The following is an 18258-nucleotide window of genomic DNA, read 5'->3' on the forward strand; positions in this document are numbered from 1 at the left end:
GTCTCAGAGGTAACTGCTGGTGTGGACCTGGGTCTTTTTGGTAGCTGCTCTGTGGAGCTGTGAGCCTGTATGTGCTGCCTTTGGGGTCTGGCACAGGGAACGTTGATAGGAATGACTTCTTAAGAGAGGAAGACCTGAGTTTTGATGGACAGTAACTCCTCTGCCCATTAAAGTACCAGTGAGTGACCGTGAAGCATAGGGAAAAGTCTAAAAGCAGCCCTAAACAATTCATTTCATTGTTTTATTTCTTCATATTTGCAAGCACATTTTTGGGTTCTTTACTCAGGAGGCCAATAGCACTTCTGACCATTTGAGGGTGGCACTAGTGGCCGATATTGCAGGGAAGCAGTTTCCTAAGTGTTTATAAATTTTTTAAACAAAGCATTTTTCACAATTAGCAGAAGCAAAGTTCTGTCTTATAGCTGGGGTTAAGTGTTCTTCCACTTTTGCCTGTTTTGTTTGCAGTCACCTTCCTGGCTTTCTGGTGCTGGTTGGTCTGTCTGAAAACATTAGAAGTTGCCTTCATTTCTCATGCTGCTAGTAGTGTTGTACAGTGAATTTTCACTGTCCCTGGCTGAGAAGCTCCTCACCTGTCCAGGTAAGGATTTCATTGTGCTCAGAAGATTTTTGCACCTCTCCTCCTTTCTCTTGATCTTTTTCTCATGTTCTTGCTTCTCTCTCCCATTTCTTTTCTGCTCCTCCATCAAAAAGCCTACAGATGGCACAAGCACCACTACACCCCAGATATTCCCACTGATCTATCTTCTTCAGTGATCATTTGCCGTCTGAGATGTGCTGAATGAAATTCATGCGTTATCAGGAAGAAAATGCAGTTTCCAAAGGCCTCATAGGAAGAGATCAACAACACCAGCCCTAACAGAGTCTTTTAGACTTGCCTGCCCCACGCTTGCATTTCACGTAGCTGCTTTAATTTGCTGCCTCCACAGATTTGGCTGCAATCTCCATTCTGCCCCTCTCTGACACCTGCATCTTCCCAGAAGGCTTTGTTTGGAAGCCTGCATCCTGTGAGCTTTTCTTGTCCACTGTACAAGAGAAGGGTATAATGTTACCTGAGAACCATTGTTAGCACTGCTCCCTTTTGGAGTGCTACAAAGATGGTAACATGACAATCTGAGATGCCAGATGGTCTTTTCTTTTTTTTCCCATAGATTTTTATGACCAGTCTGTAGACAAGGCGTTAGTCACATCCACAACACCTTGATTTAAGGATAGTAGGTGAATTCAGCTAATGAACAATTAAGTCTACTTATTTTCAGCTATTTTCTTTCAAGTCAGAAGCAGATGAGCCTGGCCTTTCTCCTCAGCACTTGAATATGGACCAGTGGAAGCACAGGTGGATGAGGGAAGGTTTACATTTGGAGCTGCAGTGCTTTCTACTGCTCTCCATTTGCTGCCTATCCAAACTCTTGCATTTTTCAAATATTGACACAGCTGCAAAGTGTTCCTGCTGAAGCTGAGCTTACATGCTATGTTTGAAGCATGTGCCCCCTGTCACAGCATGACTGGGAGAGATGGGGGAGGAGCAGGGAAAGGGAGAACCCAGGCCCCTATTGCATGGTCTACTGCCCTCTTAACAGTTTTCTTTATTCTGAAGTAATTGGAGAGAATAACTGGGAGCAGAATTGAAGCAGTCATGAAAGAAACACTGTTGTATAAGTGATTCATGTAATGCTTGATCTGAGTATGTAGGTGCAGGCCTGTGCTATGCATTATGGACTAAGCCTGAGGAGCTCACAGATGGCTCCCCTGGGCACCTCGTGATGATGCCACCACCACATCCCTGTCTTCATCTTAGAAGCAGCATGTTGTCAACTGAACATCCTTTTGTTTGACAATAAAAATGATGAATATTTATTTCTAAGGAAATCCTATCAAAACCCTAAAGACTATGATGCTGGCGAACCTCAGCACGGATGGGATATGTGCAGCATGCCATGGCTTGACTGGACATCTGGTGGATGCTGTACAGCTTGGGGTTCACAACATCTATACAGATTTAAGGTTGTCTCTTAACTACCCCATTCCTCACATTATTTCCAATAAATTGTATTTTAATTAATACATTGTGGAGCCTGAGTGTCTTTCTTACTGAGATCCATAACGAACACCTATACTACATTTTGTATAGTCAGCAAGAGCCCAGTGAGAAACGCCTTACTGGAAGAATACATGAGAAAGAGATTCCTGCCTCATCACATATTCAGGCATGGGAAACAATGACACGATGTTTGACCCAGGTGATATTCTCATGCTCTTGAAGAATGAGGAGTTATTTGTAAGTCCCATTCCAGCTGTAATACCAAGTTTTCTACTAACGGAAGGGGTGAGAAAAGTTCAATGAGAATTCACTGTATTTACTTGTTACAGATGTGCTTGAAAAGGGTGTTGGAATGTTTTGATCTGATACAAGAGATAAAATAGACTATTATTCTCTTGTATGAATATAGAAATATGAAAGAAAGAAAGAACAAGTGTGGGTACCCCAACAGCAAGAAGTACAGGTGAAGGAGCATCCTGCTTGCTGCTGCGCCATGGAGGTTGCTGTGCTTTGTAGGCAGTGTGCTGTCCTTAAGCAGCAGGTACAGGACAAAACCCAGGATCCCAGAGACAGGACAATTAATTATGAGCAAAGAGAAGGGATGTCCTGGACAACTTCATCATGCGACCTTAGTGCAACCAAGGAGAATTGGGCATGGCTGAAAATGGCCAAAAAAAACCCCCAAAAACCAGCATCTGAAGGAAACTAAAATTATCTAATGCTATTCCCTTTTGCCTTCTCTAATGGTAGCTCCAACAAATGGCATTTTAATAAATACCTTAAAAACTCTGATACCTTTCTTACTAGGATCCACAATGAACGCTTGCATGGGTGCACATGTATCCATCACTCATCAAGGGTGTGGGTTATACTCCCATCCACATGGCCTTGTTCAGTAGTGCTCTGGTGAAAGCAGCTCTAATGTCACTTGTCCCAACTGCACGTGAAAGCAAACCCAAATTATCAAACAAGTAAAGAAACTGTTATCCTCTATTATTTGTCAGCTGCGCAAGTCCCTCTGGTTGCCTGCTGAGCTTACAGAAATGTGTGTTTTTGCCTCCACACACAGTGAAGAGCAGTAGCGGATGCTGTGCAGGACTACAAAGACTTTGATTTCACTGCTTCCTGAAGCCTTGTTGATGCACAGATGCCTTCCTCCTGTCCTAGCATCAGCGCAGGCCCTGCCCGCACACTTCAAAATGTTGTATCCCTTCTGCTAAGTAACACAGGGTGTTTGCAGGGTTGTGGCTTAATCTCACGCACACACACACAAGTCACTCTGTGAACTTGCGTTCAACGCACCCAAAGGTGCTTCTCCAAAATTCAGGTGTGGTGGGTGAGAGTAGGGATACTCCTGTTGAATGAGGGCGGGAGCGTCTGCAACTGCTCTTTGTACCAGCGACCACAGAGTCATTCCTGAGCCACCCTAATGCTAATATTTGCACTCCTTCTATGGAGATAAACATTACAGTTGTATCTGCTGCACGGAGGCACAGCACAAAACATTCTCTCTGTTATGAGAAACCACTTTTGTGCCCTGCAGCAGCTTTTGAGCCTACTTCAAACCCTATCCTGTTTTCAGCCGTTTTCTCACCATTCCAACTTTCTGCATGTAGGAATCACTACAGCATTCCCAGCTCTGGTAGTTCAGCTCCTAACTTGCTTGTTAGCTGATGTTGTGGCACCCATATCACTCCTGCCTTCCTGTTCCTGCAAGCCCTTGTTTTTCTGCCTGCTTCTGACACGCTTATTGCTTGCTTGGCAGAGTTTCTGTTTCCTTCTGGATGTACTTCAATATGTTCCACTGGCGTGGGAAGAGAAGAGAGAGAGCAGACTTCAAACTGCTTTACCCTTCTCTGCCCCACTGGGAATTATATTGCTGCAGGAAGTATACACTGAGAATGGCATTGCTGACCTAACTGGGAGGAAAATCTAAATTTCACAGAGACTGCAGCCAGCACCCCTTCCGCTGCTTGGCATGGGTGACAGAGATGGTGGAGACTCAAACTGAGTGTTCTGGTGCCAAAATATTGGACTGAGTGTTCTGATAACTGTGGGGAGGGAAGACAACTGGACTCTATGGGGAAAAGGAGGAGAACTAGGAATGGCTACACACAAGGCTGCGAGAGTACAGCATCCAAGAAGATCTTACAGCAGGGAACCAAGCCAGCATGATGGGGGAGGCAGTAGTCATGCCAAGAGCTGCAGGAGAGCAGAGTGACCCAGGGAGCAGCAGTGAGCTGCTTGGGTTGGGGCAGCTGGCAGAGACATCTCTGCTGGCCCATGCTTTCCCTGTGCCCTGGGACAAACGTATCCTCTTAATCCTCATGCCATGTTGTAGACTGAGACACTAATTTTAGCCTGGAGTGTGGCAGGGTGTCCAAAGGCACACTGTATGATCTCCACTAATTAAAAATGAAAATGAAGATGCCTCAAAGGGAGGGAAAGATATGAAGAGAGAAGGGATAAGAGGAGCCTCAGTCCCGCTGTCCCTGACACACCATGACCTCTGGAGTCCCGTTTCTTCATTCTGGTTTAATATTAACCCAGCGGGGCTGTGACTCCACTTATTCTGCTCCCTTTGCATTTCCTCTGCAGCCAGGGCTGTACAGCATGGCACACAGCAAAGCCACCATGCTGCAGGGCCTGCTCCTTTTCAGCCTCCTGCACCTCACCTTGAGCCACGATGGAGGTAAGAACACAGGGAGACGGGCAGTATCAGTGGGTGATTAAGAACAGAAGATGGGCTCAATTCCTTCCAGTAGTAAAGCCTGTGGAAGGTTCTCCAGGTAATGCCGAAGGAGATTCTAAAAGCCTGTAGCTCAGAGCAAAAGCGCATAGAGAACAAAGTGAGCACATTGCTTCCCTGCCCAGAAGGATGCAGTGGCACCCAGAAGCTGGCAGGGAAAGCTGGTGACAACAGCTCAGAGGATTTCACAGGTCACCTGACTGACGGCAGAGGAGAATGTGGCTAAGAACAAGACTCTGTGTAGCACAGCTGTGGGTTTTTGTTAGTTCCTTAGCTGACCCAGAGGATGGAACTCTGCCTTGCCTCTTCAGCTATCCCTTATCTAAACTTCAGGTCACATATAGTATGCAGCCTTCCTGCTTACTGCTCCTTTTCTTTTACTAGAGCCTCTACTTCATCTACTTATTCTTAATACAAGTTCAGGTCCTTTCCGACCCACTGTTGTGCAGGGCAAGACCTGTATACAGGTCTCAGATCAGGGCCTGTGAAGATGGAGTTTACCTATGCCTATTGCAGTAGTCTGAAATTGGCAAGACAAATTCAGTGGTTGGCAGACGGCAGTAGCAAGCTCCAAGCAAACTAGCAAAGCAGCTTTGCCAAGGATAGCAGAAGATTCTTGTCACTTCTGTGACCTGAATGAAGCCAATCCTGACAGATGAATTATAGCGAGAGTGCTCTGATCATCAGCTGTGGACCTCACAGGTCCTTGACAAGGCTTCCCTTCTCTGTATGGTGAACTGGGGAGGCTGGGCTGTGGGAGCATTACACCGGCTGAGTGAAAACTTCAAGAGGAGACACAGGGAGCCTTCCACCATGAGCATCCGTTTGACTGGCAGTGTTCTGACTCGGTAGTTTTCCTGGAAAAGGGGCAGGCACTGTCACTGCTCAAGCGCCCACGACGTGCCAACAAAGGATTTCTGGAAGAGATGATGAAAGGAAACCTGGAGCGAGAGTGCCTGGAGGAGATATGCAATTACGAGGAGGCCTTTGAAGCCCTTGAATCCACTGTTGACACGGTACGTCACAGGCCACATTGGTGTCCTGCAGCCAGCTCCTGCAGGGAGACCTGTGGGTCGCACACAACCAGGGGCTGGGGTCTTAACACACAATTTTGCCATACAAAGGCAAAGCTGCAGTGCCTGTCGTCCAGGGAGAGAATAGATAACCTTAGAGAAATTTCCTCCTCAAGCTGCTCCTGGAAATGCACTACAAATCTCAAATTATTTTTCCTCTCTTTCTATTTCAAGTACAAAATAAAATGAGATCCTTCCTTCAACCAGTAGGCAAGAATTTCAACTTCATCTAGTTCGGTATGGTGCCACATGCATTTAAACAGCCACAGTCCCAGACACTCAAAGAATAGCTGACTCAGCAAACAAATTTTGAATGCAGATGCTCCAAGCCCCTTTGAACTGAAACTCTGGCACAGTTTACCCATTTTCTGGCTTCCAGACTCACTCACCCAGCTAAATTTTTTTCTCCATACTGCTGTAAAATACCCCTAGCCCCCCAAGGCCAGTATCAGTAATAATTTCATACCTGAGTGTAAAATAATAAACATTACCAGTCAAAAGTTAAAGACAATGATACAAGTTCTACAAAATATTTCCAAAGCAATCACTCTCAGGCTGCATAGTTGAGATGCAGGTGTAAAGAATGAAGCAATACGTGCATATGACCTTCAGAAGTTCCAGATTTAATTCTTTGGACTTCTGAGCTGCAGTTCTTCCTCTGCAGGTTGATGAGGAAGAACTGCTGTAAGCACCTATGGTGTTTTTCAGAAGAAATTGTAGTCATCTTTGTTATTCCCATTCATTGCAAATCCACAGCAAGTGGCTAAAGTCTCTCCTGGAGATGATCAATTGCCTGATTAATAGCTGAACAAGGAGAGCAACTGTTTCTGCACAGTAACCAATTTTCTCTGTTAGAAACTCCACATTCGTTACAAGTAATAAAAACCACCACTGCATCCTGCTTGTTCTAGGTAAATATAGAGAAGACAAAGACAAGGTGGAAGCTTAGGACAGATAAACAATCAAAATGACCTTCAGAGGACGGTGCAGAAGCCTGCTAACATTAGGTTAATTTATCACAGGAACTTTGCTGTATTATGGCATTGCATTTTTAATGTATTGTGTTTAGCTAGCACAGAGCATAAAGCAAAGTGAAGCGAAATACTTACCTATCAGAGCAGAGATTAAAAAGACTTGAATCCTGAGCGATGAATAGGAATGCGGTTTTATAACACGTTCTGTTCTGTTGAATCCCCTAGTATTTAATAGGAACAGAGCTAGCTTAGTTTGCTCCATTTGCTGCATTGAGACATTCTATTTGTTTGAATTGCAGCAGCCAAGGTCTGATGTACTGCATCTCTACATCTCCATGTTTATTGTGGCCTTTTTTGTTTTTACAGGATGCATTTTGGGCAAAATACCAAGGTAGGTTGCTTCAAGTTCCTCAGTAACTCATCCTGGAGAAACAGCTCCCTACCCTCTTTAAGAGAGCTTGCTCTCCAGGGAAAAGCACTTGTGTTTTGTCCCTAAGTGATAAACTGCTTCAAACCATGATGCTTATTCAGATTCTTTCATATAACGTGTTTCTTTCTTCTTATTTCGCAAGTATGTCAGGGCAAGAAAATGCCTAGGACAACTCTGGATGCTTGTCTAGAAGGTAAGAAATGCACGTAGACCTTAAGCTCCCAGATATGCTGAGTGCCAGGAATTTGCTTCCTGCAGATTTTGGAAGGAAAAAAAATCTAAAGTTGGCAAGACCATCTAATTAAAAATCCCCTTATGCTATTTTTCTTTCTAAATTCCTTCCTTCCACTTTATTCTTCCATTAGCCATTTTACAAGCTAAGTAACATGGCCTTGAGTATAGCGCCAGGTCAGACTGGAGTGTCACAATTGCTCTGGCTGTACCTTACAGACAAAGCAAAGCACGGAGCTTCAGGGAGATCTTCCTCTGATGAGGCAGAGCTAGTTTAAGTGATATGCTCTTCTCAGCTTATTAAAAGAACGCCTATGTTTGTTCAAGCTCACAGGTGTAGGAAAAGCTAAAGGGATCTGTGGCACTTTCGACCTTGAAAAAATGTAACATCCATTTCCATCAACTCAAGCTCACCTGTTTTGGGATTTTGACAGGTAACTGTGCTGTTAATCTGGGCCAGAACTATCGGGGAACAATAAACTACACCAAATCAGGGACTGAATGTCAAGTGTGGACAAGCAAATATCCACATATACCTAAGTAAGTTCATCTCTTGCTTCCCCCTAAAGGGTTCTCTAGGGTCTTTCCTTCACAGCCTAACCACCACCCTTTTCTCACAGATTTAATGCCTCCATTTATCCCTACCTCACTGAGAACTACTGCAGGAACCCAGATGACAACTCAGGAGGTCCATGGTGCTACACACGAGACCCAACAGTGGAACGGGAAGAGTGCCCCATTCCCGTGTGTGGTATGTCTCAGCTTCTCACCAGCAAGGCACTTAGTACTAAGATTGACACTGAGAGGACAGACTTAGCAAGGAGGGCTTTTATACAACAGAGCATTAAAGAGAAAAGGGGATGGAAAGCAAACGTCATTGAGTTGTCCATACATTCACATACTGGAAATGACATCTGACACTGCATCTTTGTTGACGGTCACCACTCATGTGGTTGTATAGCAGAAGCTCTCAAATATAAATGGATGCCCCGTGGAACTCTGAGCTTGAGTACTATTTGCTAATAACAGTATCTTCTAGGGCAAAGCTACGGATTAAATCACAACTTTCTGCCTTTCCAGGTCAAGAAAGAACAACAGTTGAGTTCACTCCACGTGTCACACCATCAACCACAGAGCAGCCCTGTGAATCAGAGAAAGGCATGCTTTATACAGGGACGCTTTCAGTCACTGTGTCTGGGGCTAGGTGCCTGCCATGGGCCTCAGAGAAGGCCAAAGCATTGCTTCAAGACAAAACCATTAACCCAGAGGTGAAGCTGCTGGAGAATTACTGTAGGAACCCTGATGCAGATGATGAAGGTGTCTGGTGTGTAATAGATGAGCCACCACACTTTGAGTACTGTGACCTGCATTACTGCGGTAAGAAGCCTTGATTGGTTTGAGCCAGCACACTTGTCAGGGAATGGAAAAAAATAAACCAAAACATGACTAAACTAAAGGACCTACATGGGAGGTGGAAGAAGCATGAGTCATGCACGTGAAAGTCCTAATTGTCCAAATAACACATGCACTAACCTACCATATCCGTATACAGAGCCACTGCCTCTCTCAGGACTACTCTTCTTTCTAAAGCCGTACACTGACAGACAATGAACATGAAAAGTAGCAGTGGTTTTAAAACATCATCCCTTCATCGCTCCTACCACACGTAGAAATGAACTTCTACACTGACCTAAACACAGAAACAGCAGCAGTAGGCTATTTACCATATTCATCTCTTTGTCTCTCTCAGACAGCTCGCTAGAGGATGAGAACGAACAGTTGGAGGAAATATCAGGACGTACTGTCTTTCAAGAGTTCAAAACCTTCTTTGATGAAAAAACTTTTGGTGAAGGTGAAGCAGGTGAGCAAGAAGTCTGTAGAGAATTTGCAGTTTCTTCTGCCAGGGCACTCACTGTGCCTCTGAAATACCAGCTTACCAACTGCTGCCAAAAGCAGAGGTGGGAAACATTCCCTGAAGGTACAGAAGTCAAACTGTAGTTACAATTATGCAGCTAATAAGCACTCTCTTCCTAGGCTCTTCCAACTTAGCATGCTGACTGCAGATTAAACTGCTGCTGTGAAGCAGGCAGAGTAATGAAAACAGACTGCCTATTTTTTCAGACTGTGGCACTCGCCCTCTATTTGAAAAGAAACAGATAACAGACCAAAGTGAGAAAGAGCTGCTGGACTCCTACATAGGAGGCAGAGTTGTTCATGGGAATGATGCAGAGGTTGGAAGTGCCCCCTGGTAAGCATTATCTCCCTTCTCTTCCCTTCCTGTCCCCTTCACGCAGAGGGAAATAAAAGGGCTCTCTGCCAGTTGGCATGTAGTCGGTATCATTTCTAATAACAGATTCCCCAAGTGGTTGACAAGGCAGTAGTGGAATAGCTGGAAACAAACGTCTCTCCTCTTGAGCTAAATATACAATCATCAGGGAAAGCAAGATCACTAGTGCAGCTCACTGCTCCAGCTTTGCTGAGATAGGATAAGACATTTTTGCAAGTGAAGGAAATTGCCTAATACATAAATTACATACCTCTAGGATGGATATCTTTTCAATAGAGCCATCTGTCTTTTTAATCAATAGAGCACAATGCACTTCCATGCTTACTGCAAATTCCACTCTCCTTGCCTAACACCAAGATGCACTTAGCTGTTTAAGACATCAATCGTAAGCATCCCTTTCTCCTTGTGTCTCAGGCAGGTAATGCTCTACAAAAAGAGTCCTCAAGAGCTGTTGTGTGGTGCTAGTCTCATCAGTAACAGCTGGGTCTTGACTGCTGCTCACTGCCTTCTTTACCCACCCTGGGAGAAGAACTTAACTACAAATGACATCTTGGTGCGGATTGGCAAGCATTTCAGGGCAAAGTAAGAGCCTAGACTAACTGACAGCAAACTAGCTTTGTCCTTGAAGTAGTGACATACAGTGAGGTTGGGATAACAAACAGCAACCAGGGAAGTACACAGAAATATGTAAACTAATGGCAAAGGCCTCCTAATAGTGAGATTTGATGGAGCTGTATTTCCTGTGATTGCTGATACCAAAGGTTGAAGTGAGAGGGAGAGCAGAACCGTAGAAACTGTAAAGGTGCACTCCACTGTCAACAGGGGACAAAGCACCCGAGAAAATCAGCAGCCCCAGAGACTCTCACTTGCTACTGTACAGTGAGTTCTTTACAACTATTTCAGATATGAAAGGAATAAAGAGAAAATCGTTCTGTTGGACAAAATCATCATCCATCCCAAGTACAACTGGAAAGAGAACATGGACCGAGACATTGCACTCCTGCACCTGAAGCGACCTGTCATCTTCAGCGACTACATCCACCCTGTCTGCTTGCCTACCAAGGAGCTTGTGCAGAGGTGAGGTAGCTATCCGTCCCCCCAGTCCTACAGACTACAGCAGCATCCTTTGGCCTTCATGGAAGACGATAAGAAAGATGCCTGTTTAGGCTGCTTACAGTGAAGAAGCCTGGCAAGAGAAAGCTGTCACAACACCTTACATTCTGGTCTTGTTTCTTTCCACAGGCTGATGCTGGCAGGTTTTAAAGGGCGAGTTACTGGTTGGGGAAATTTGAAAGAAACATGGGCCACTAGCCCAGAAAACCTCCCAACAGTTCTGCAACAGCTCAATCTACCTATTGTAGACCAGAACACCTGCAAAGCATCCACCAGGGTTAAAGTCACTGACAACATGTTCTGTGCTGGTAAGTACACCCAGATACATAAGCTTGCCACTGAAGACATGGGGTCCAGGCTCCTGATGCAACTCATGCTACCAAGTTACCTTCCAATAAACTTGCAAATACTCTCCTAAAGGAAAACTTTCCCATAACAGTAATTCAGCTTTCAGACAACATAAAGGCAGAATTTAGGAATAAGGCTTTAAAACCAGGCTGTCAGGCCAAGTAGCCTAATGGAACTATTCTGCTAATTATCAGCAGCAGCTGTGTGAGAACTCTGCTCACAAAACTATATTTTCACCAGCACAAGAAGCAGTTCAGCAGCTTTCCACACGGAAGGCTGCAAACCAATTATTATAACACTTAGTAGACAAACAATCCATTTTTTAGTAACTTGCCTCAACTTTTTGAGCTTCTACTTAATCCTATGCTGTAACTTCTATGACAACAGCCTCCTTCAGATTAATTACAGCACGTGTAAATAAAGTAATTCCTCATGTTCTGTTAAATTTCCTGACCAATAAAACTGAAGAAATTTATACTCATAACTTAAAAATACTTCTTGATGTCATAGGCTATTTTATGGATCTCTTACAGCTCTGTCATTTCTCTTCCAAGTTGAGAAGCACTTACTTCATTTTTTCCTACTACAGAAGGCAGTAGTCTTTATTGCACGTTCTTAAATCTCCTCTAGCACTCTTCTTGAGAGAGAAGAGAAACAGTGTTCAAGATATAAACACGCTAGGGATTTATGTGCTAGCATTACTTTCTGCTACCGCTGTATTCCTAATTCCTGCAGACACATCAACTATTGGCTGAGTTTGTGCTGTTTGCATCTATATATTAAAATGCTTGAGACAGGATAGAAGTCAATTTCATGGTAGAGTACACCAACAATAGTGTTCCTATTGTTTCTTTTTCTAAAAAAAGAAAACCTTGAAAAAATAGCTGAGACACAGCAAAAAGGAATCTCAAGTGACAAGAAAAATGCTTGCGTTCAGACACTACAGTGAAACCTCCCTCTTTATAGCATGTTCACAGAATAAGCAGGCAGCTGGACAAGAGCAGAGCCTGAAGATGACACACAAATAAGAACAAGGAAGGTCATTTTTCTCTAGTCAATACAATGAAAGAACATGGTACACAAAACGTGCACACAAAGTCTGGCACAGCAGCTCAGGCTATAGCTGCAAACAGCAGCTGAGTAATAGCAATTCTGATGAAAAACAGTAATAAGAGCACAAACGGTGGCAGAGTACAGCAAAATCAGTAACGTTGCAAAGACAGCAGAGATAGCTGTCAAAAAATGACTTTTTTTAAATTTTGTATGTTTTAAGTCCATTCATAGAAGCAGTAAGAAACCAGTGAGCAGTGTCTCTGAGACACTATGAAGCAATACTTCAAGGAAATGTTGACCACCACTCTCCTATAGTCAAATGCTTAACTTTCTGCTTGCCTGTAGGTTACAGTCCTGAAGACTCAAAAAGAGGAGATGCTTGTGAAGGGGACAGTGGGGGGCCTTTTGTAATGAAGGTATGTCCAACAAGCTCAAACACGCGGAGCTGGGTTTGTGTTATGCTGAACTTGTATAATCACCTGAAAAGAACCCAGCAGAGACAAAAACTGCTGAGTGGCTGAAGCAAATCCATCTGAAACTTGAGCTGATGAAATGAGATAGATCCTGCAGTCATCTAGCTCAATTTCTGTACTGAGCTTCCTGTAAATATGGAAGATGCAAAATTCCTAAGTGATGGCCAATTCCCACTTGAGAAGTTTAAGAATGAAGACAAAGCTATTCCAGCAAGCTATGCTATCTATAGTAAACACCGGTATAAATTCCAAAGTGGTATCCATGACATAAAAGCTGGGCCACAAACAAGGCCTAGATATTAAGAACTCTTTTTCTTGTGCTAATTTAATTTTTCTTTGCTTTAGAACCCAGACGACAACCGCTGGTATCAAGTAGGAATAGTTTCATGGGGAGAAGGCTGTGACCGAGATGGCAAATATGGATTTTATACTCATGTATTCCGCCTGAAAAAATGGATGCGAAAAACCATTGAAAGACAAGGATAGAAGAGATGCTCTTGCTTGTTCTCAGATTTGCTACAGTGTTCCACTTCTTAAAAACATGCACACTGAAAAATCTTGAAGTAAGAGTTAAATCCCTGCAACTCAACAAAGGAAAGTGTTCTTCCTTGACAATAAAAGTTCTCAACCATCTTCTTCCTTGTGTTCATTCTAAGCTGAATGGCACCTGAGTCCATGCCATCACTATAGCTAGGAGCACCAACACAGCAGCACTAGCAGCACTGCTGGTTAGATGCTGCAAATGTTCTCCACTCTTGTCAGCTGTAACACATTTTAGACTTTGTAAGTCACAGTAAGCAAGACTTCCCTTGGACACCGTCCATTTCCCCTCTTCAATTCAACTCATTTTCTGGTCTAGAAATCTGAAATGACAAACTGGAGATACCTACCCACCTTACAAGAACTGCAGCATTATTCAAAATGCCATGTCAAAAGTAAAGCAACTACAGCTTTCTTGATAAGACATTGTTCTCAGCCATGACAGAAGCAATGAAATACCAGCACTGCTCCTTATTAAGTTAGTATCTTAAGTTACAGATGTCATCTATATGCAACCAATCATGAACAGAAACAGGAGTTTGAATTGATGAAGTAACACATGCACTCCTACATGGCAGTAATTTTTTTTTATATGGCAAGTGCTACTGGAACCTGAAAGTGTATTTTCCATTGGCATAACTAGATTAAGAAGGAAGCAATTTGTACACACAATTTTCAAAGGCCTTCCAAAGGCAGCATCTGGCACTGTATGTACTTTGTTCTTCTAAACACAGTTTAGGATTCACCCTTAGAAGAATTCCCAGTTCCCTCATGAACTCTTCAGCAAAGACACAGAAGTACAATAGTAAACATGTATTATAGACTAGTCAGACTGTTCATTCCAATTCTCTCAAAGTAGTAAGGGATTCAGAAGCCACCTTCGCTCTCCAAAACATCATTTTCTCAAATTCCTCATCCCTCACAATGCCATCAAGTTACAGAAGCAGGCAACAGACAGCTGCTTCTGCTTCAAACAGAGAATTGGAATAAAGATGGTAGAAAGAACTATCTGAAGTTAATGTGGAAATAAATTTAGTACATCAATCACTGTGTTTTGATACCTCATTGAAACTGGCTTATTTGGAAAACAACTTGAAGACAATCCATTTTGATCGCTCAAGAAAAGTATAAAAACAACCTCTTAAAGGTATCTGAGGAAACCAACTTCAAATGCTCAAGTTCCACAACTGTTTCAAGTCACTGACATCCACATGATATGCTTATATATATATATATATATATATATATATATATATATATATAAATCTCCACATGAAAATGGTTAGCCCTCCTAATGCTTGAGTTTTATCGCCTCATCCTTCCACAACTAACTATAACTTGTGAGAAACCTGGAGGACCTATGGAGAACCAGGACCATACCATTTCTGGAGTAAGTCACTGTTAATCCAGACTTATTTACAAACAATACAGAGGAATCACTTTTAAAATTCAGTTTAATATTATTTAAATATTTTCTGGGCTTAAGATTAGGCTTTATTAATTTATGTGCACAAGTTTTAGTTCAGAACTCCCAGGATATTGAGTCCAACCAAACACTACAAAGACACAGGGCAAAAACTCATCCATAGTAAACAACTATATCTTCTTCTACTCATTATTCCTGTACTTCACTTCCAATTCAGTTTCAAACCTAAAATAGTTGTTTAAAATAGTAGTATGCAAGTTCGCAGGCATTGCCACTTTAACATCCTGAACTAATTAACAAACAGCTCTTCAGAACGTCTATCAGGCATGGTAAATAAAAAATATGAATTCATTTAAAAGTTAATAACTGTTTCAAAAAGCAGCTGGTAACTGAGAGGTAGTGGCAGTTAACTCCAATGACATCCAAGCAACTATTCACCAACAGCCCCAAGTGCACAAGACTTCTGCACTTACCAGCAATGGCCCAAGCTTCCTCTTGCAATTTAGGTCTGTTTAATAAAAGGACATGACTACTTCAGGTTAGCACAGGAGACCGCAACTACTGAATCAAAGCAGTGTGAAGCAATGAAGGGCATCATGTTAATTAACACAGGATGAGGACTGCTCACAAGTCACCTGCTATCACAGTGCATAAACTCACCACAAGCACCAAGCAGTATTACAAATCCACTGTAACCCCAATCAAGGAGTCCTGTAAAAAAAAAATTGCAGCCACTTGCAGCAGCTCTGGCATAGTTCTGTTTTTACATGTATTAATTTAAAACTGAGTAGTCAGGCAAGATTAATTCAGCTGTAGCCCAAATGCTGGGACTCTTGGTCCCCAGAGCAAAAACAACAAAAGCAGCAGTTACATGGAGCCAAGTTCAGAACCCAGAGTAACAAAATGCTGCTTTAAGCCTGCATGTCCAACCCTTCAATGGCTCTCTTCTAGCTATGGAACATATGTGCAATTTCTGCTTCACAACCAGCTCACACATGGCAGTGAAGGAACAAAGTGAGAACACCACCTCCTGAGAGATGAAAGTGCTAGAAAGGCTACACAGTGTAGGTCTTTAAGCTTTCATACTTGCTGCTTCTGAAAGCTAGTCCGAATACACTCCTCACTCAAAACAGTTGACTACAGCTTTTGAAGACTAGCACTAGCAGGTGTTTTCTAGTTATACAGAACAGGAGGGTTTGCTAACATCGGATGTTTAAGTGCAAGTGAATATGGTGCTGTGGTCTACTTGCATTTGAAAACTCCATTAGGAAGACCACTTAATCAAATGAGTTCAGGATAAATGAGGCCACTGACTGTACATCACTGCTAATCTATTTCTCATCAACAGCAGCAGGCTCCCTCAAAGAGAAAGCACTTATACACAGAAGGGACTACGCTTCATCCAGGTAGAGGCATTACAAGGATTAGTAATTTAAAATAAGCATGTCAGCAAACTAAATATTCTCAACTTGCAGCTTACAGAAATCATAATCCAAACAAAAAACAGCAACTACATGGAAATAAAAATACACTACTGCTCACAGAAGAGTGCAAAGTCTCAGGATAGCAACCCAGAGATAGTATACTCACTCATCTTCCTTCCCTATAAAATATCCAAGCTTTAGGTTCATTTCAAGAGTATCTTAGTTCAATTTCTAGATGCCCAGTCGCTAACATTCAGGAATAGACAGCAACTTCTCTCACCAGCAGTCACTGCTGTTCCTATAAAGACTGGTATAGTTAATGCAAACTTTATTTACAAAAGACACTTAAATTAGTTACTTCATGCCATGTGTCCATATAGAATCAACAATTCAAGGATTACATGGAGAAGAATTCACAAAATTAAAAGTGGAACCACTGAAGATTTTCTAAGAGTTAAGAACTAGGAAAAATTATCTTAGACAATATTACAAATAAAAAAACAAGTTATGAGAAACTAGTCTGAGCAAGAGGATGCTTGTTTACAGGTCTGTACACTAAAACTAATACACAGACAGCCTTCTATTGTCAAGAGATGCTCACTGAGAAGCAGAGTATGTACAAATACTTGTGCCACAATGACCCAGTCCCTCCAAAATCCACTGTATTATACATAAACCAGTTTGTATACATTAGGCCTAAATGAGGCCATTTAACTATGAAGACTTCTAGTTTAGTAAACTAAAGCTGAAGACAGCCCAACAAGCAACTGTGATGCTGCCTCTCTCGCATCTTTATTTGCGACTGCTTTTTATTCTCTCCAATCTTTTTTTCAAGTCATCAATATTAGCTGCTGCAGAAGAAGGTGAAGCTGTGGTAGTTCCAATGCCAGAATGAGTCTGATTGGAGTCCAGGTCCAGATGTTGGTACTGTTCTCGTGACTCACGGAGCTGGGAGAGCTTACTGTGAAGCATATCAGTAGAGGATGCAACTGTAGGGACTGCTGGTTTAGAGAGCAGAGATGTCAGAGGTGGCCTGTCTTCCTGCTATGGTGGAGGAAAGTGAAGCATTAAGACAGATAATGGCAAAAGCCATTTAAGAAGTACAGAACACAGTTAATGGCTTTTCATTCTTACAAAAAGCACTGAAAACAGAGGAAAGGAACAACAATGCTCTAGGTCACCAGTGCTATTAAAGTCAGGTGTCAAAGTGAGAATCATGCAAAGCTAGCTACAGAACTCAGTTCTTATAATTTAAGTAGCTGATAATTAACTTGATGCCAGTATGAACACTATTGCATCAAGAAGCCACACTATGTCCCTGACACTTTCACCCTCAGAGCAAATCTAGATTCTGATGTGAATTTGTCTTTGTCACAGCAGAGACAATCATTTGAATTCTTCTAAAGAAAGTCTAAATGAGGTACAATCCCATGGAATTTCCCAGTGTTGTCAAATACAATACCTTTGCATTGTCAAGGCCACAACGTTGTCTGAGGATTTTTAATCTTTCCAAGTAAACTGAAGGCCCCACTTCCTCCCCATTTGTGTTTCCTATAGATGAAGATACAGTGTGGGTAGAAACAGGAACACATGTTCCTTCCATCTGAGGAGAAATTCCTGGAAAGGAGAGGGTGTAATAAAAATGAGAGAAAAAAATAATTAAAAACTCAAAAACAAGCCTCTCGATCAGTTGCTTCAAAAGAGATGCAAAAGATGAAGAATTAATCAAATTATGTGCATTAGCTAGGATAGGAATATTGGGCACTTTCACGTCTGTCAGATAATTTCTTTGAGAGAGTGAAAATTGAAAAACAAACGAAGGACTTAAAGCAGTAGTAAAGCAGCTCCAGAAGTAGCATTGATGCTGACAGTTGGCAAAGGAAGGGTATGTGCATACGCATGCAGGATGGGGAGAAAGATGCTGATGTAGAACTAATGTAAACAATAGAGGGAACATAATTACACTGGCAGAATGGGAAACATTAAGAGCTTTCCATCTTCCACTACATTCTGTAGTACTCCATCAGACCTCACCGCTGACTCTAAATCCTCTTTACTTTTTGTTCAGTTAATCTGAA

At 42.4% G+C, this 18258-nt stretch overlaps 2 protein-coding genes across 2 annotated transcripts in view; one reads left to right on the top strand and one right to left on the bottom strand.

Moving 5' to 3' along the window:
- Positions 1 to 4664: 4664 nt before the first annotated feature.
- F2 (coagulation factor II, thrombin) lies at positions 4665 to 13426 on the top strand. Its single transcript, XM_065754880.1, has 14 exons — positions 4665 to 4751; positions 5661 to 5824; positions 7222 to 7246; positions 7428 to 7478; positions 7951 to 8056; positions 8137 to 8267; positions 8597 to 8893; positions 9267 to 9377; positions 9638 to 9764; positions 10218 to 10385; positions 10707 to 10880; positions 11046 to 11224; positions 12663 to 12733; positions 13136 to 13426. Exons 1-14 carry the CDS (start codon positions 4673 to 4675, stop codon positions 13274 to 13276), a joined length of 1824 nt encoding a protein of 607 aa, XP_065610952.1. The 5' UTR covers positions 4665 to 4672; the 3' UTR covers positions 13277 to 13426.
- A 1344-nt stretch (positions 13427 to 14770) lies between these two features.
- The window catches only part of CKAP5 (cytoskeleton associated protein 5), a 45696-nt gene continuing 42208 nt past the window's right edge, over positions 14771 to 18258 (bottom strand). Inside the window, exons 43-44 of the mRNA XM_065754916.1 lie at positions 17643 to 17797; positions 14771 to 17224 (exon numbers count right to left, since the gene is read on the bottom strand). Of these exons, the coding sequence (XP_065610988.1) occupies positions 16973 to 17224; positions 17643 to 17797 (407 nt within the window). The 3' untranslated portion in view covers positions 14771 to 16972. The remainder of the gene's footprint in view (positions 17225 to 17642; positions 17798 to 18258) is intronic.

The sequence above is a fragment of the Cyrtonyx montezumae genome, unplaced genomic scaffold (assembly GCF_038088225.1).
Source record: "Cyrtonyx montezumae isolate F1298 unplaced genomic scaffold, pur_monq_1.0 scaffold_10, whole genome shotgun sequence".
In the NCBI taxonomy this organism is placed as follows: Eukaryota; Metazoa; Chordata; class Aves; order Galliformes; family Odontophoridae; genus Cyrtonyx; species Cyrtonyx montezumae.